Source organism: Ambystoma mexicanum, chromosome 1q (genome assembly GCF_040938575.1).
Source record: "Ambystoma mexicanum isolate Mex_15411 chromosome 1q, UKY_AmexF1_1, whole genome shotgun sequence".
Lineage (NCBI taxonomy): Eukaryota > Metazoa > Chordata > Amphibia > Caudata > Ambystomatidae > Ambystoma > Ambystoma mexicanum.
Window position 1 is genome coordinate 1,342,801,538 of NC_090922.1, and position 19,817 is coordinate 1,342,821,354.

General features: G+C 47.8%; 1 protein-coding gene across 7 annotated transcripts in view; it reads right to left on the reverse strand.

The window, feature by feature from the left end:
• OSBPL9 (oxysterol binding protein like 9) overlaps nt 1–19,817 on the reverse strand; it is a 1,764,730-nt gene that overhangs the window by 678,483 nt on the left and 1,066,430 nt on the right. For all 7 annotated transcript variants that reach the window (XM_069642205.1, XM_069642206.1, XM_069642209.1 and 4 more), the window contains one exon: nt 15,522–15,696. In XM_069642205.1, coding sequence (XP_069498306.1) covers nt 15,522–15,696 — 175 coding nt within the window. The remainder of the gene's footprint in view (nt 1–15,521; nt 15,697–19,817) is intronic.

The following is a 19,817-nucleotide window of genomic DNA, read 5'->3' on the forward strand; positions in this document are numbered from 1 at the left end:
TCCGCAGTGATCGGGTGCCAGACGTTGCTTGCCTTATGGGGGTGATGCCCCAGGGTGGTTGCAAATCTTTTCAGCTCTCCAGTAATGTGTGGCAGAGGGGGTGGGGGAGGGGAGAGCCCCGGCCGGTGTCTCGTTGGGCTTCCCTCTGCTGTAGCGTTGTCTGCACTCGACCACTAGCAGAGCAAGGGCTGTGTAAAGTCAGGGCCTTGTACAAGGCGGTCCGATGGCCAGGCGGGCCCGCCCTTTCGACAGTGACCGGATAGCGAGTTGTCCCTTTACAGGTCGCTGCCACAAACCACGCTACGAGGTTTCAGGGTGGTGTGTTTTCTGACCTGCACCCACCGTGCCACCACGGTGCTGGGACGCGCCAGTGTGTTCTGAGGCGCTCCCTCCTTGACGACTCCACGATAAGATTGTTCTCCTCACCTGTTGGCCCAGGGTTGCCGCCTTCTGGTCCCAAGTGCCTCTGCTCCCTTTATGGTGATGTTGGATTGCACCGGGGATTGGGTCTTCGAGGCGGCTGGTCCAGTGTTTCTTCCCACCTCTTTAGTGCCTTCTGAATACATCGGGAGAAAGGCAGGTATGCATTCCTACATGGCAACCGCCGCAACGCAGGGGTGCAATGCTGTGGCACAGGTTTATTGCAGCGGTTGAACCTCGCATTGACTGGGCGATCCGGTTATTTTTAAATATGGTCCCATGCCACCTCTTTATTAGATGGGTTGTAAAGCTCCTGTGACCGTCCCGGGGCGGAGGCCGCCTTTTCCCACACAGCGGCAGGGGCACAGTTTGACACATCAGAGGGGCCACCTCCCGTTGTTGCCTGCGTGTCCCAAGAGCCACGCGGTGCCCGCGGGTGCCAATGGTGTTGCCGCTAGATCAGGCGCCCCGGAGGGGTTCAGTGTGGTTTTAGTGCGATGGTGGGTGGCCCTCTCTTTGCCACACTTCGCCTGGCGCCGTTTAGTGCTGTGGGGGAGGGGTTGATGCGTCTTCCAGCCTGGCGGCGGCGGTGGGTTTCCTGTTTCAGGTCTGTTTGTCCCTTTATTGTCCACTTTTCAAGTCCGAATTTTGGGGGGCTGGGGCTATTTCACGGCAGCTCTAGTTATCTTGGGCTTCCCACGCCACCAGGGCTCACCTCGCGCCCCACCACTCAAGAGCCTATTGTGATTGGGGCGTACCTGCATATCGGTTCCTCGGTATGCCGTCTCTCGGGAGCGCTGTCTCCGCTCGGCCGACCAGCTGGTGAGTCGGCTAGGTGATCTGGTTTGGCAGCTGTCCGGGTCCCAGGCGAAGTCTAGTCTGGTCCGCAACTGCCACTGCTCTGTTCTCCCCCGTTCTCCCCAGCCCAAGGCAGCCCGGAGAGAGGCCAACGAGGCCGGGACGCGGCTTGGGGAGGTCTCCTTGTCGCCTCTCCTCCCGCAGTTCCGGTGCGTCTCGGTCCAGGTGGTGCGGGCTCCGCACCAGGGGATCGATTCCACCCAGAGCCGCGCTGCTGCTGCACCGACGGCTCAGCAGTGAGGGGCGGCTCTGTTCCACCGGTGATTCCCACGGCACACCGGGCTGGCCAGCCCCCGGGCGGTCAGCGGTGCACTCCCTGCGGTTGCCCTGGAGCTGTTATCCGCTGTCCGGGTTCTTCCCCTTTTGTGGGTGTTATTTTGGTCCAGGTTTTGGGGCAGCTCGTGCTGTGTTCACCATTCCTCGGGGTGGCACTGAGGCAGGGTCTCTTTGTTCCCACAACGCGGAGTGCTTCGGGGGACTTTGTTGTGGATGTTTTTTCTGTCCCCTGGCAGTGTGGCTGGGGGCCGGGTCTCCATCGGCCGTTAATGCAGTGGATCCTTGTCTCCAGCTCTCCCCTCGGGAGCCTCTTCTCAGTCGCGTCCCGCAGTGGGTCTTCTCCAGCCTGTTATCCACTCCTCCCTTTCGTTCCAGCGGCCATCTTGGGAAGTTTTTGCCCGTGCATTTGCGCAGCACCTTGTCCGACGATTATCTGCTAAAAGAGTATATCTGCAGATCTGTGCCTACGTTTTCTGGCACCACAAGACACTCACACCACTGTGTTGCAAAATTCATTAAGAATCGTACCGCCAAACAGGAGATTTTAGCAGAATTTCATTGGCGGCCAGCAGAGCTCACGAGGCTCACATCCTCCGCTCTCGCATACTCGACACCCATAACAGGGCTCTATTAACTGTATCAATAGCTTTAGTCAAATCCACCGCTGCAACATATATGGCCAAAAAAACTTTACACCAAGCTTTTTCTTGTAGATAACTCATAATGAAACCATTTCATGTTGTGCCCATTACTTTTCAGAATCCAGTTTGGAATTTTCTGAAATCCCCTCACTGAAGTAGAATGTATTTTAATTGTTTTAGGACTATGGAAGCAAAAACTTTGCTTTGCATGTCCAACACGGCTAAAGGACGATAGTTTAATGGATTCGCACAATAGCCTTTCTTATAAATCGGGGTGATGGTAGCCAATTTCCACGTTGGAGGGGGGGGAGGGGAATAAAGTGGCAATGTTATTATTAAAACAATTACAAGTGTGACTGCAGTCACACTTGCCACACACCTCTGGAAGATGTTTGCTACTTGATCCTAGGGAGGGAAATCCCTGCCCAAGTGAGTGCCCAGAGCCACACCGATAAATCGAAGAGAATGAGATGGCAACACATAAGACTCTAGAAGTTGTGGGAGAAGCCTAATCTTGTCAACAGGCTGCACTTGAGGTACAGATGTTTGGACGCCTGGTCTGGGGAGCAAGCCTGGACAAGCGAGTTGTCTAGGTAGGTGAGCACATGTATGTTTTTCTCTCGAGACGCACATGTCATGAATCACCAATGATTAGCCCATAAAACCGGGAGGGGGATCTGTAGGAGGATCACATGATGGGGGGAAGCAGGTCAGGAGGGATGGGTAACCCCCATGTGTAACGTTCCCCGTAGCCCCACTCTTCTTATGGCTTATTGTAAAACAATAGAAGCAAGAAAACCTATTTTTTCCTTTAGGGATTTCACGTCCCAGAATTCCCTAAGCACTGGGACGAGGAAAAGGGTTGAAGAGGAACAATGTGACAGGATTGGTCAGTTCATTAGTGTAGATGACCCATACTCGAGGGAGACAGAGGCTTAAAAGACCCCCCCCCAACCCCCCAGGTGCAGGCCATAGAGAAGGAGCTGACTCTGCTAGTGGAGAGCAGAGGAAGTCAGAAGCAGAAAGCACGTGGTTCGAGTTGGCAGCCCAATCAGAAGCTGGAGGAAGGGGAGACTTTTTTTTTTTTTTTTTTTATTTAAAAATTGTTTATAGTTTACATCAATTTTATAAACTTTTACAATTATTTCATCAACTTTAAAACACTACATTTCTTAGAAGCATCGCATAAAATCATTTTCTTTCTCTATACGCATTAAGATATATTTAGCATAAATCATTTCTATTTTACGATTTTCACGTTTTCATACTTAGTAACATTAGAAATTATATAGTTTCTTTACATGAGTATATATTTTTGCAATAGGCCTTTTCTTAATACATGACAACAAAAAACCCAAATCAATCTTGTATATAGTATATTAAAAAACATTGCTTTAAGTAACATAATGATGCAAGTAATCAATTAAAGTATATAATACATCAGTTATATCCTGAATTCATCAATTTCGTTTAATTTACTGTAATTCTTCTGCAAGAAGCATGTTTAAGTCAAGATTTTTAGTTTTCAAATCCTCGTCAATTTTGAATAGGAGCCTTGATAAAGTCAAAATAAAACGCATACTATCCCCTTGCATACTGCGTTCCCAAAACGCGGCCCGTGCAATATATGTTGGGCCTGGATTAAATTCGCCTAATAACAAGCATCTCTTTTCCTCAAAATATGGGCAATATACCACAAGATGCTTTATAGATTCAGTTTGACAAATCGAAGCACAAAACCGACAATTTGGGTGCACGATCAATTCGCTACCAACATTCCATTTAAAGATACGTTCCAAAGTAGAGAATTGATTTAATCTGAATCTTAGGTAGATATTACGTACTCTACGATCGGGACATTTCATAAGATATAGTGGAAGAGTACCCCTCGTCCTAAGTCTATTCGCACACTCTGTGTATAAAACATATGGGGAGTCTTATTTGTCGAGAGTCTTAAAACTGTCATTTGTTGAATGCTGTGAAGCTGCTATAATCTCTGGCAAGGAAACAAGCCAAGTGAAAGTTGGAGAAGGAGTTAGAGAAGGGCTATGAGGTGGTCCTAACAGAGACACTGTTTGTTTTAGTAGTACTGGAGGAAAAGTTAAGCAAGGCTGTTGTGGAGAAGTTGTAGTTTTCAAAGTGGCAAATCATCCTGACCAATATCAACATCGATACTGTTGAAACTGCCATGTATTTCCTTATTTATTTGCTATACGTTTGAGTGCGAGGGACAGATATCCTTTGTTAAGATAGTGTTTCCTTTAGTTTATTTTAGGCAGGGAAATGTTGGTCAGGGTAGGGATAGTGAGGCATTCACCCAAACTAAAATGTTAAATTAAATGGCATATGGTGAGAAAACTTTACAACGTGGACGCCTCACATTCCTGACTCCTCACACACCGCAACTACTGAAAGCAGCTTAGTGAAAACCCTCAGCGCAGAAGAAAAACCTAGCGGCAGGACCCTGAATTGGTAGTGGGATGTTCCTACCACAAACCTCAGATACCTGGACTGACACATGGATGTAGGTGTTGTGAGAAACCTGAAGGTGTCTCACCCGTTAGTCCCCAGGGTTTGTCATCCAGGTGGCCGGGACACGGCCATCGCTTTTGGATCCAGTTCCTGGGGGTGGACCAGTGCGGGAGGATCACCTTGATGAGGGTTCTTCGGGAGTGGGACACCGGATGACGTGTTATCCCCTTGCCTGTAACACCTTTTCCCCCATCCTACCAGGTAGGACACCTAGGTACTCAACCTCACACCCCTTTCCCGACACTAACACCTTCTTATGGACAGTTCACTGTGAGCGACATTGGACTAACACCAGAGCTGTATACCTGACATGTCCCCAATATCATAGTCAGGCAAGGTCAGGCTATAACTGATCATTACACACACCGAACTTCCATCACACTTCCCCACGCGGATAAAAGGCGGAGCACGGAAGCACACTGAGTGAGGAAAAGCATGCGAAGAAACAGCAGTACCAAGATGGCCGTTTAATACAATAAGAAAGACGGCGAGACCAGAGAGGGTTACAAGGAGGGAAGAGCCCTTGACCTTTAACCCCTTAACTGCCAGACTATTATGAAAGTCTATGCAAAAAGGACGAGCATACTCGTCCTTGGCACTTAAGGTCGTTAAAGACTGTTACTTTTGCAAACCTTGGAAAATAAGGCGGGGAGGAGCGATTGCTGCTGTGGTACTGTCCTTAGCTCCTACAACAAAGCAGCACCAGCAAAGACAGCACAGGCGGCGAGTCGGAGAGACTGATACCAAGCCAGCTTGTGTTTGAACCAAGGTTGCAAGCAACAACATTATATGAAGAAATCCAAAGAGGACAGTGTGCAAAACGCATGTGATGAGTGACGCAAATATAATTGGAAACCTAAGGCGTGAATGAACTTCGGGAGGCCAAGTGAGATACTGTATACAGAGTGGTCCGGCGCCACGTGGGTGCTCATTCAAAGGTCTCTGTTAGTTATCCAACTGAATGGCAACTGTAGTGTGAAACGGAAGTTTGTATCGAAGTGGTCCTGCAACGGGTCAAGCCAAACCCTGTGCACATTCGAAAGTCTTCAATAAACCAAGGTGAACTACAAATTGGTCCAATCCCGGCTGAGAGAGACTAATTGAAAAGGGGGTCAGAGGGGAGGGGGGGAAACTGAGTCATCTGAGAAAACAAATATTCTCTGAACTTTTTGTTAACAGGGATCTGAGCATGGCTGAGGGGGATCCAGAGTGAAGCATCCGAGTTGAATACTTCTGAGAAGAAAATAACTGTATATAATGTTTGTACATTAGGCCCTCTGAATCAAGAGACTTTGATGAGAAAAGAGACTTGGGCACAGAAGGCCCTGTTGCTGGAAATAGAACTGTATCCTCGTGTAGAAGAAGCCAGAGTGTGTACTTTGCTCGAGTAAACTGCCTTACCCCGTGCTGTAAACATGGGAAAGGGAGGCCAACGGCCAGAACATCCTGACGTATCATTTTGTGAACAGTTCTTTCTTTTTCATGAGCATTACCCCACACTATTTGTAAATTAGCGGTAAGGATTGGCAATAGTTTTTTTTAGTATAGGGCCTTTTATTTTGACAAGACACCACTAGGACTGCATTATCATTATTTAATGGTCGTAGCTTGCTCTCATCCATAGATTTAGGTTTAGATAGGTGTTTATCACCCACTTGTGAAAGTTCAATAAACACCCTTGAAATGTGGTCACTTGTGTCTGTCTTACTGTTTATACCATGCCTTCCTTACAGTGTCCTGAAGGTCCAGGGACACCAACCAGTCCTGCAGATCTAGGGCTTGAAGGGTTTGGGCCATATTGACTATGTTTAACTTGTCCTTGTGCAGGTACAGGTTTAAGAGTCTCAGATCCAGAATGGTACGTAAGCCCCCATTGTCCTCCATCGGTACCGGAAAATACAGAGAATACCAACCCTCAACTTGTTCTGAATGGGGCACCAGCTCTATGGAACCCTTTGCAGACTGACCTGCTCTAACAGGAGAGGATCCTGAGGCAAAGAGGAGTTGGTCGGAGGATGGTCTGGGGGGGTGTTGAGCTGTCACGACCTGCAAGTCCAAGCGTCGACATAGTGCAATACCATTCTTCTATGAACAGGGAGATCGCCCCACACCCCCCCCCCGGTGTGGTACAATGGCTGAAGTCTTCGTCACAGGGGCTTCGTCCCTAGGGTTGCAGAGAGCACTACCAAAGCAGTGATGCTCCTTCTCTGAGCTCCTTGGTTGCTGCCTTGGTGTGGGGGAGGGGGTAGTTGCTGCTTGCTGGAGGCACCTGAAACCAGCCATGATGGGCATAAGAGGGAAAGGGCCAAAACCGGCTTCATCTTGCCGCAAGAGCATAGGGCTGTTAAATAACTAAGCCAAGGGACGTTTCCGTGGCTTTGGATGACTGAACTGTGAAGTGAGTTATCAGCTTTGGCCGCGAAAGAGGTAGTGCCCAGAAAGGGCATGTTGAGGAGCTTTGCCTGAAAGTCTGGTGCGCACCCGGAGGTCCTCATCTAGGAGTGCCTCTTGATAACCATATTCATGGCCACAGCGCACACTACACATTTGGCTGAGTCAAGGCTTGACTATACCATCGGTCGAGCCACCTCTCTGCTATCCATTGAAGCCCTCCCCTCATCTTCCACCAGAAACCACAGTCCAGAGGCAAAACCAAAATGTTTCCAAGACACATTGACTGCCATCAAGGCAAGGGTGGCCAAGGTAAACACATTATGCTCTCAGGCATCCGGCTTCATACTTATCCTGTCAGGGGGGAAGGAGGTTGTCTTAAAGCTGTCTGTCACGGCTTGAACCACCAAACCTCTGGGGAGGTCTAGGGGGACACAGAATCTTTATTTGCGGGTGCTGGGCAGTGTTTAATAATAATAATAGTAACAGTTTACAAAATAATTCAAATCCCATAATCCCACAATTCCAGCAAGACAGAGTAATTTACATATTTCCGTTATAGGAGCAAAAGAACAGGGGAAACACAAAAAGGGCACACAGTGATATCTAGTGTACAACGCTGGCATTCTACAAGTCTCTTGATTCAGAGGGCCAGATGTACCAAAACAAACAAAAAGTTCTTTTACAAATACTCAAGTCAGGTGAGTCACTCTTCTCCCTGCATACCCCTCAGCCGGGCTTCGAACCTTTTTATACCACAATCTTTAGTTTGGATCCCCCTCTTCCGGGCTCAGATCCTCTTCTTCAATGCTTATAGAAGAACAAGTTACTTCTTACCTTGTAACATTCTTTCGATGGGATGTTCCTCCGATGTATTCCTTATCTTTGATAGATCATCTCCAGCTTGCTGGCCTCGGAATTTTTTTTTCAGTAGAGGGCGCTGCGCGTCGACGTCCCTCGAGCCGATGTCCCTCGACGGCCTCCGTATGAGCGCCGACGTCACCACACGTATAAATAGACTCGCGCAGCGTCCGTTGCTCAGTTCCGTTTTGACGTTAATAGATGTTGTACATTAATTGGTTATTGACCTTGAAGGAGCGTAAGCTGCAACCACAAGGGAAGTATTACTGCAGGGATGGATGGGAGGGGCGATAAGGAATACGTCGGAGGAACATCCCTTCGAAAGAATGTTACAAGGTAAGAAGTAACTTGTTCTTCGAAGGGATTGTGTCCTCCGACGTATTCCTTATCTTTGATAGACTCCAATAGCAGTGGTGTGCAATTGGAGGTGGGAGTAAAATTCCATGTTTCCTTTTAGGAATGAACCGAATGTAATACGGCTTTGCCAAACCTAGTCTCTAGACTAGAGGAGGAATCCAGGTTGTAAAATCTTGTGAAGGTATGTGCAGATGACCATGTGGCAGCCACACATGTCTCGAACCGGAACCCCTCTTTGAAGGGCCAAGGAGGCTGCAATACCCCTGGTTGAATGAGCCCTAAGATTTTGAGGAGGCTCTTTTCCTGTTAGTTTCTAACATTCCAGGATGGCCAAAATAATCCATCTGGAAATGGTCTGTTTTGTTATCTGTAGTCCCAACTTGTGCCCTGAGTAACCCACGAACAGTTGGTCTGCTTGTCTAATCCTAGCAAGTCTGCTGATGTAAAACCTTAACGACCGCCTTGGGTCCAGCCTATGTAGCCTTTCTTTCTCTTTCCCCGGATGGGGAGGCGGATAAAATGAAGGTAAGGTAATTTTCTGAGTGATGTGAAATTCAGAAACCACCTTTGGGAGGAAATAAGGCTTCACCTGTAGGACAACCTTGTCTTTATGGAAAATTGTATGAGGGGGTTTACAAGATAGAGCTTGTAATTCGCTCACCCTTCTAGCAGATGTTAAAGTCACTATTAAGACAGTTTTAAGGGTGAGAAATCTTAGCGAACAAGAGTGGAGTGGTTCGAAAGGAGTACCTATCAGGAAATTTAAGACTAAATTTAAGTCCCATAAAGGAACCTGGAAAGGTCTTGGAGGGTAGACATTAGTTAATCCCTTTAGAAATTGTATTACTAAGGGTAATTTGAAATACGAAGGTTCCTCCGCAGTGCGCTTGAAGATCGATAGAGCTGCGAGATAGCCCTTGATAGTGCCAACTTGAAGGCCTGAACACCGTTGGTGTACCACATGAAAAGGGGTCGATATTCTCTTCTCTACACCAGCTGCAAAACTTGTTCCAGCGGCAGCGGTATATAGACTTTGTTGCAACACTTCCATGACGTCATCAGGGAGGTCCCAATCCTTGTATCTCAACCTTTCAGAAGCCATGAGTGAAGGTTGAGGGTTCTGATGTCTGGATGGAGAACCTGACCTCCCTTCTGTGAGAGAAGATTCTCCTTGAGTGGAAGACGAATTGGAGGGCAGATGAACATGTCCAGAAGGTCCGGGTACCACGTTCTCCTGGCCCAGTCGGGGGCAATTAGGATCATGGTTCTCCGGAATCTTCTCAACCTCCTGATCATTTGAGGAATGACGGGGACTGGTGGAAACGCGTACAGGAGTGGAAACTCCCAGTCCACTACGAACGCGTCCCCTAGAGCTCCTCTCGGGGGAAACTCCCTTGAACAAAACAGATCGCATTTTCTGTTGGTACTGGTGGCAAACAGATCCACTTGAGGGGTTCCCCAAAGGGCGAAGATCTCCTGAAGATCTCCTGAAGGACTTCCTGAGCTAGTTACCACTCGTGAGAGACTGTGCCCTGCTTGCTCAGAGCGTCCGCCGTCAAGTTCTACTCTCCGGCTAGGTGGACTGCCGATAGAGACATGCCTTCTTGAATTTCCCAAAACCAGAGCTGCATTGCCTCTCTGCACAGTGATAGTGATCGTACGCCTCCTCTTTTGTTGAGATGGCCACTGTGTTGTCCATCATTATCAGGACATTTTCGCCCTGTACAGATGGCAGAAAAGCCTTCAGTGCTAGTCTGATTGCTCTCAGCTCTAACAGGTTGATATGTAGTCTGGACTACGATAGAGACCAACCACCGCTGATGGTCAAGTGGTTGGTATGGGCTCCCCACCCTGTGAGTGAGGCATCTGTGACTACGGTCATCTCCGGCAATGGTTGCCAAAACAGTTCCCCCTTCAAGATGTTTTCCTGGCAGGCCCACCACTGAAGGTCTCGAGCCACCTTGTCCGGAATCTGAAGGAGGTCTGTCATTCTCCCTGAGAATTGTGACCACTGACTTCTCAGTGCCCACTGAAGAGATCTCATTCTCAGGCGGGCCTCTGGCACAAGGACGACGCAGGATGCCATGAGGCCTAGCAACCTCAAAAAGTCGAAGGCTGGGAGATGTTGGGCATTTTGAAACTTGGTGACCATCTGCAGAATATCTTGAGCCCTCACCTCTGGTGGCAAGGCTTTTCCCAGGGAAGTGTCCAGGACCGTTCCAATGAACTGGAGTCTCTGTGATGGTATCATCTGTGACTTCTTTAAATTGAGGGAGAAGCCCAATTTGTGAAGGAAGTGGGAGACATAATATAGCTGGATCTGAGCTTGTTCCGAAGAAACAGCTCTGATCAGCCAATCGTCCAGGTAGAAGTAGACGTGGATCCCTTCCCTCCTTAGACTTGCAGCCACTACCGACATTAGCTTGGTGAAGACCCTCGGGCGGAGGTCAGCCCAAATGGCAGAACTCAAAATTGATAATGAGAGCCGCCAAATGCGAACCTCAGGTATTTCCTGTGTTTGAGATGGATTGGCACATGGAAATAAGCATCCTGGAGGTCCAGAGATACCAGCCAGTCCTGGAGCTGGAGAGCCTGAAGGATCTGAGAGAGAGTTACCATCTTGAACTTGTCCTTCCTGAAGAACTTGTTAAATTCTCGTAAGTCCAAGATAGGTCGCAGTCCTCCTTCTTTCTTCGGTAGGGGGAGTACCAGCCCTTGTTCCTCTCCGCTACAGGTTCTATGGCACCTTTCTCTAGCAGGTCTACAATTTCCTGCAAGAGGAGCAGATCCGGAACCCTCAGAGAGCTGTTCCCCGGTGGATGACTGAGGGATGCGTAGAAAAGGCAGGCAATAACCTTGGGCAACTGTTTCCAATGCCCAAGCATCTGACGTAATAGCCTGCCATTCCGTCAGATGTTGAGTTGACCTGCCCCCTACTGGTGTTTTGTGAAGAGAGTCCTCAGAGCGGTTTGGAGGCGGCTGATGCAGATGCCGAGGGTAAAGAGGCACCTGCTGCTGCTGCGGCTTTTGTGTTTTTACCCCGTCCACCTCGGGTGAATCTCTTCTGACCCCTTTGAACCGGCTGTCCTCTGCCCTTTCCGAATGCGGAATAGAAGCGGAAGGACTTAACTCTCCAAGAGGTTCCTGAGGGGCGATATGGTGTCTGACGGATTGCAGCTCCTAAGGATTTTGCTGCTGCCTTTGATGTTTGTAGTTTTTCTAAACTGACATCCGCCTTCTTACCAAACAAAGAAGAGCCGTCAAAGGGCATATTCAAGAGTGTGCTTTGTACATCTGGAGCAAAACCAGACTTTCGCAACCAAGCAAATCTCCTGGTTGTTGTACTTGCCGCCATGGTCCTGCTGATACTGTCAGCAGAATCGATGCCAGTCTGAAGGGATTCGCACATTGTGTCCTTACCATCCTTAATGATGTTGAGAAACGCTTCCCTTTCTTCTCCCTCCGGGAGGCAGTCAGCCGCTGATGAAGCACACTCCCAAAGTGTGCGGCTGAACCTTGCAAGCGTACAAGTAACATTGATGGATTTCAACACCATGCTACATGCGGAAAATACTTTTTTGGCCATAGAGTCATATCTCTTATCATCCCTGTCCTGTGGAACAGTAGGGTAAGCCGATTTACTACCTGCTGAAGTAGCTGCCTGAACAACCAGACTCTCCGGAGTTGGGTGTTTGGATAAATATTCAGGGTCAGCAGAAGACACCCGATATTTAGCTGATAGTTTCTTGTTAATTGCTGGGATAACCTCAGGTGTTTCCCAGTTTGCCAATATTCTCCTTTGTAATGCCGCATGAAATGGCACTACAGGATCCTCCTGTGGACCTTTGACCAAGATGTCTGTGAGGTCATCTTGCTGAAAAGCAGGTGAGGGTGTGGACCATCCCATAAATTCTATTATCCTTGCCATCAAGGTTCTATAAGGGGTTTCAGCATGTTCCCCTGGGTTGGTGTGGCAAATTCCACTTCTGGGGAAGTGTCCAACCCACTTGCTTCTTGTAGGGTTTCATGAAGGTCTTTCAACCTACCTTCCTCAGAGGTAAATTCCTCTAGTGCAGGAGTTGCAGATCCCTGCAACTCAAAAGGCCTTTCCTGATCTGAATACTCCCTTCTTCATAAATAGAAGATATGACCCTGGAGTGGTCAGGTCTTGAAAATGGTATAAATCCCATTTCCAGAGCAGAAGGAGCCAGATTTGTCATAATTGGCTGAGAAAACTTCGACGTCGTCGACACAGATGTTAAAGGCTTCAAAGCCATCGGAAAAGGCGTCGAGAAAGGTGGTAGAGGCCTCGATGAACTGGAGAGTATCGGGATTCTACTCGAGGTTGTCGACGACATTCTCGTGCTTGAGGCTCTGGGTATGGCCACTGGCTGTGAGGTGGCCGTGGGTTCGGCCTTTCTCGGCGTCGAAGACGGGTCGCCTCGACTGACCTGTGCGAAGAACCCTTGGATAACGGTGTCGACGACACCGATCTATGTCTCGAAGGGATCCTGGACGAAGGCGTCGAAGACGCAACTTTGCCTTTACTCTAAGGTTTGTGACGCTCTCGAGTGGCTTCTTTCGCCGGGTACTGCGACTCAAGGCTTTTTGATTTTTTGGGTCTTTCACCCAGGAAATCACCCTCAGCAGTCTTCGAGGGGGTCGAGGCTGCTTTCTCGAAGACGCTTAGCATCTTTTTCCTGAATTCCTCCCACTCAGCCTGAGAGCTATGTTTTGTGGGACAGGAGACCCTTTTGGGGGAAATGGAAGAAGACGAAGACGAGGAAGGGGATCTTCGACGTCTCTTTTTTGAATGCTTAGATCTCGAAGAGTGATGGGAACTGCTTCGAGATCTAGAACGAGAATGTCTTATGATGGCGAGGATATGAAGGTCTCGACTCCGCCGAAGAAACTTTCAAAGAAGTTTTAACAGCCTTACATCTCTCGAGCTTCCCCTTCCGCTCCTTCAAGGCTTTCGCCGTCATGGACATGCAGTCCTCGCACTCCGAACAATGGTGCTCGATTCCCAGGCACCACAAACAGATCCTGTGAGGATCCGTCAATGACATTTTCTTTCCACAGTCTCGACATTTTTTGAAGCCAGACCGTGAAGTCGTCGGTTCGGGTGAGGAAGCCATCGAGTACGAGTCGGTATTCACGAGGAATATTATCGATATATTTGACTGAAGAACTGAGCAACGATATTCCGAGGCCCCACGTAGCGCGGAAAAACGGAACTGAGCAACGGACGCTGCGCGAGTCTATTTATACGTGTGGTGACGCCGGCGCCGATACGGAGGCTGTCGAGGGACATCGGCTCGAGGGACGTCGACGCGCAGCGCCCTCTACTGAAAAAAAAATGAGGCCAGCAAGCTAGAGATGATCTATCAAAGATAAGGAATACGTCGGAGGATACAATCCCTTCAAATTATCTTTTCTCGGGTGAATGACGGTTCATCCCAGATCCCCCTCAGCCAGGCTCAGATGCCTTTTACACAATTAGTCACCCTCAGCCAGGCTCGGACCAATTTCAGTTCATAATAGCTATCGAATACTTTCAAATGTGCACAGGGTTTAGCTTGACCCGTTGCAGGACCACTTCGATTCCACAGTTTTACACTCTGTTGGATACCTAACAGAGACCTTCGAATGAGCATGCAAGTGGTGCAGGACCACTGTATATATGGTACCTATCTTGGTTTCAAAAGTTCAGCCACGCCTTGGATATTCAATTATATTCGCATCGCTCATCCATATGCCTCACACTCTGTTCTTTGCAGATTTCTTCATACAATGTTGCAGTTGGCAACCTTGATTTTAACACTGACTGGTCTGCTATCAATCTCCCAGACACACCGGCTGTGCTGACTTTTCTGGCACTGCTTTGTTGTAGGAACCAAGGGCAGTACCACGGCAGCAATTGCTCCTTTGCGCCTCGGCTATCGATGCTGGAGAGCCTCGGGTACCTTTCGACACACAATGCACCTTTCTTCAGCTTTAATTCAAGGTCTTATGATTCTTATTCTCGAGGGCTCGTGAAAGTAGCGGTTTCCTCCGAAAAGGACAAGGGCAATTCCCTCCTTGCAACCCTTTCTGGACTAGCCCATCTTCCTCCTTGTATTAAACTGCCATCTCTGAACCGCTGCTTCTTCGTGTGTTTTGCCTTGCTCAGAGTGTGCTTTCGTGTGCCGCCTTTAATCCGTGTGGGGAAGTGTGATGGAAGTCATGTGTGTGTAATTATCAGTAATTGCCTGACTCTGCCTGACCCTTGTGTTGGGACATGCCAGGTATACGGCTCAGGTGTTAGTCTGTTTTCTCTCACTGTGAGCTGTCTGTGAGAATGTGTTTGTGTCGGGAAAGGGGCAGGGGGAGGTTCAGTACCTATGTATCCTTAGGGGAAAGGTGTTACAAGGAAGGGGTTACCGCGTCTCACCATCCGGTGTTCCACTCCCAGAAGACCCCTCATCCAGGTGATCCTGCCACACTGGTCCACCCACAGGAACTGGATCCAAAAGCAATGGCTGTGTCCTGGCCACCTGGATGACAGATCCCCTGGGACTAGCGGGTGAGACACTGTCTGGTTTCTCACATGACCCAGGCAAAAATGTGCTTAAGGTAAGTGGCATTCCTGAAACGCACTAAGCGCTTGGAAAAAGGAAAGGGGCCATGGGGCGCAGCAACTCCATATATACTGGCCCAGATGTCAGGACTAGCAAGGGGGGATGCAGGCAGAGCAGACCTGGAGCCGTTTTGGTGGCAAAAAATGTTTCCAAAGTCAGCTGGTGCTGGTGATAGGATTTAAAAGGAGAAATCTGTGGGAAGGAAGGAATCCATTAGAAACAGATATTTTATACAATCCCTAGATTCATCCCGCAATCCCACCAGAGCTCCTATTAGCAACAGCTTAATATTTCCTCCCCAGCTCACATGGATACGAATATCTAAACAAATATACATAAACCCATTCTACATTACAAATGAGATTAACAATGTGTTCCTTAGTGGTCTGTGGAAGTACCCCAATTATTCTGTCCTACACACCTACTACCAGGTTGTCATGACTGTAACCTCTCATTTTAAGTTCTGCATTGTTTCCGTAAATGTGTTGACCAATGAAAAGATAGCAACTTCTGTTTATAACCTAAGTTCCATTTTAAGTCTAATAATGTTTAATAATAGACTTACCAAATTGTCATCATTTTCACTGTCTTCTAAGACCCAGTGACACTGAAAGATTTCACCCAGAAGAGGATTGTAAGGTTTTTTAGCAACTGATCCTTTCCGACCTGCATGAAAGGCTGATAGATACCATTTCACCACTTGTACCATTCGATCCTTGGGGTCCTTGTGCTCCCCAATGCTGAAAAATAAAATATTATCTGTCACAATGGTAACACTTAGGTTAACTTATTGTCAGATATATTTTAATAATACATGAAAACATAAGAGCAAAGAAGGTTTACTATTGTTCTACAGGTTGGGTGTGGCATGGATTCACATGCAATCCCTCTCACCTTCCCCTCTGTGGCTCTTCTTGGTTCATACTGCTCCTTTAAGTGCTTACCAAATCTGAAAATGGCCACCATGGGTAGAGCTAAGGGAGAGGACTGTCAGTGTATGGGGGTAGTATGACCCAGAGGACCCTGATTGGTTTAGAGGAGAAATACAGTTTTAAAGTGAAAATGAAAGTGTTTTTCTTTTACCAAGGATTCCTAGCCTGACGACGGGGAATATTCAGGAGCTTGTGAACCCATGTCAGACCCATGCTGGAGAACAATAGTTCGAGGTAAACTTAAACCTTCTCCAGCATGGGGTATGGTGTGGATTAACATTCTCATGAATAACGATTACACAGCAGTACATATACAAAACCAAGGGAGGTGGCAAGGATCACAGAAGCAATAAAACCTCACCTCTAGAACAGAATCACCCCCAAACTGGTTGCTTAGCACCGCTTGGCTGACTCAGGACTCCTTCCTGGAATCCCTGTCGATGCAGTAGAACCTCATTAAGGTGTGCGTGGACCTCCACGTAGCAGCCCTGCAGATGTCGAGCAGGGGCACACCAGAGAGAAACCCAGTCGTTGCTGCGATGGCTGGCAGAGTGGGCTCTCGGCTGGCCTGGCAGCGGCCTGCTAGCCCTTCGATGACAGTGCATGATGCAACTGGAGAGGAAAGCCGTCGACAAAGCCCTTCCTTGATTTACAGGTCCAAAGTTGATGAACAATTGAGAAGTCTACCGAAAATTCTTCATTCGTGCCACGTAGAACTACAAGGCATGAGCAACGTTCAGCGAATGCAAGGCCCTTTCCGCTGGCGACGACAGATTCGGAAAAAAGACAGGTACCACCAAAGGTTCATTGAGGTGGAATTCCGATGGTACCTTTGGCATAAAGGTGGGGTGCGTACGCAGTACCACCTGTGAGAAACCTGAAGGTCTAAGAAATATAAGACCTGGAATTAAAGCTGAAGAAAGGTGCATTGTGTGTCTAAGGTGCCCGGGGCTCTCCCGCATCGATAGCCGAGGCAGGGAGGACCGTTTGCCGCTGTGGTACTATCCTTGTCTCCCACAACAAAGCAGCGCCAGTAAAGTCAGCAAAGCCGGTGAGTCGGAGAGACTGATAGACTTGTGTGTGTTAGAACCAAGGTTGCAAGCAGTGTTAGGGATAATTCTCATTATATGGCTAATGTCCCTCACCTAGTGAGTCCCCCAGCAGCTTTGCTGTTTTTCTGGAGTTTATTTTTTCCACTTGGTAAGAGTGTACCCATTTTTCCCACTCTTACATGTTTTTTGCCATGCGTATTTAATCTGTTTTTATGATTGTGGACTCTGGAGTACACCACTTCAGTAGCCCCCTTTTTTGTGTGTTACACAGCACCTTCAGTGCAGTGACACAGGGTTGTCTTTTAGACTTCCCACCTACTCCATTTCTGAGGCTGACTACAGTCCCCCAGAAAAGGGTAAAGTTGCCATTTACTTTATTTCGTCAAATAACCACAGGTCCAGTACACCCCCATCTTACATGAAGTACTGGAAAAGATTAATCCTTAGCCTTTTTTATCTGTACCTCCTAGAGCATTGTTTCGCTCTTAACATTTAGACTTGGCTGGTGGCAGTGGTATCTACCCTAACTTTTCTACCACGATTATACTATATAAACATGGGATTGTTTTAGGCTATTATATTAGCCTCGAACATAAACCCGCTTGACCAAATACTCTTTCTTTTGGCTCTGGTCAGGTTTATACACCATTTCTTTTTGTTAAAGTCCTTCTTGAGTTTTACTTTGCGCGTCAAAAGAGGTTTGCCTCATTTGTTCACTGTCTTTTGGTGGACTTCTGCAAAGAAGACCTCCTCTAGGCGCCTGGGTGTCTAGGTGGGCTGAATGTGAGGGAGGGGTGTAGTCACCCCCTGCACAGGGTATCCTAGAAAACCCAAGTCGCACTTTGCCATGATTGGCTGAAGTGGTTGCCCGGGCTGGACAAACCTCCTGCTGTGTGAATGACAGCCAGGCTGTCTGAATGGGGGATTTTCTCATAAAAGGCAGGACTCTTGGGCTGGAAATCAGAGTCGCCACTGGAACTACAAGGAACCGAAGAGAAGCGGAGAAGAAGACGGCTGCTGCACCTATCCCGTCCCGTTGAAGCCCTGCTGCAGTCCTGAGCTATCTACCCTTCGACGACCAGGGAAGATCCAGTCCGGAGTCTTCTTCCCCTGAGCCTGGTGGGGATAACCAGCTCATCTTCGACAGCCAGAGGATCCTCTTCATGGTCCAAATCACTGCACACTGCTGTAGTGGTCCGGATAGCCATCTGAAGAGCCTCTGCTGTTTTTAAGGAGCGGACCTTTTATTCACTGTCGCTGCTGCCGGCTTCATCCCTGTGTGGTGCATACCCCTCCAGACGTCCTCCTTCGTGCCGAAGTTCCAGGAACCGTGAGTCTGCAGGAAACTACTAGGAACAACTGCCGTGGCACCAGCTTCTTCATTGAATAAGGTACTGTGTTCTGCTTGAGGAATATGGGTGAATCCCTTTTCTCCTCCTACAAGGCTTGCCCTTATCTTCCCTCCTCCTTATAACTTTTGCTTCCTCTATTGACAATATCTAAGTACTCCCGGCTACGTTGAATCTTGAACTGTCCGACTGTGTGATCCTTGACAACAGGAACCCGGTTCCACTTGACACTGGCTCCGGCCTATTGACTCTTGAATTTCTGTCAACGAATGTTCTCCGATTCCGTCTGCCTTGACAAAAGTATTGCCTATGATTTTTGCCCCCAACTCTCTCTAGTTAACTCAGGTGCTAAGTGTGTTTTTGCTCCATTAACATTTCTTGCCGCGGATAAGCGTATCTTTAGTAAGACCGAACTGTCATTACTGTCAAAAAGTGATCGCATATGTATTCCCGGTAACGTCTTTTGTTTCACAACACCGGTCCGTTAAAACATAGGGTACTTACCTTGAGACATACTGTACAAAGTGAATTGGTTGGTTGTAGTGTATTTTACGTGTGGTTTTGAATTAATAGAAGTGTTGTGTTTATAACAAATGGTTTAAAAATAAATGTACTTCTATTTACCTGAAACCTTGAGTCAGTGTTTACTTGAGTCACAGTAATTGTACTCCCTTTGTGTAATCTCTGCTGCTGCTCATATACTCTTGAGATAAGCCTGGCTGCTCCGCTACTGCTACCACTTTAACATAGTAGTACAGGCTTGTACCAAAGGTAAACTTGTATTACCACTTGTAGTCTTAATTGTGTGTAGTGGTCCCTAAGGGCAATGCACAGGATTGCAACACGGTATAAAGAGAATCGTGTGTGAAGCGTTGGCGATGAGCGACGCAAGTATAATAGGAACTGAAGAAGTAATTGAACTTTGGGAGTTAACCCAAGATATCGGAAACAGAGTGGACCGGCACCACATGGGTGCTCACTCAAAGTTCTCTGTTAGGTATTCAACTGAGAGTGCAAAATTGTGAACTGTAACATCGAAGTGGTCCTGCAACAGGTCAGGTCAAGCTAAATCATGTGCACATTCGAAAGTCTTCAATAGCAAATACAAATTGTAATTGGTCCAAGCCCGGCTGAGGGAGACTAATTGCGAAAAGAGGATCTGAGCCCGACTAAGGGGGATCCAGTGTGAAGAGTGAATCGCCCTACTTGATTATTTGGAAAGGAATGTTTTGTTTGATTCATCAGGCCCTCTGAAGCAAGAGACTTTTGATAACTGAAGAGACTTGGGTGTAGAAGGCCCCGATGTTTGTAATGGAACTGTGCCCATGTGCCAAAAAAGCCAAGGAGTGTGCTAAGCTCGAGTGAACCGCCTTGTCCCGTGCTGAAAACATGAGGAAGGCAGCCAATGGCCTGAACATCCTGACTTATCATTTGTGAACACTTTTTTTTCATGAACACTACCCCACTCTATTTGTAATTTAGTGGAAAAGATTGGCAATATTCTTTTTTTAATATAGGCCCTTTCATT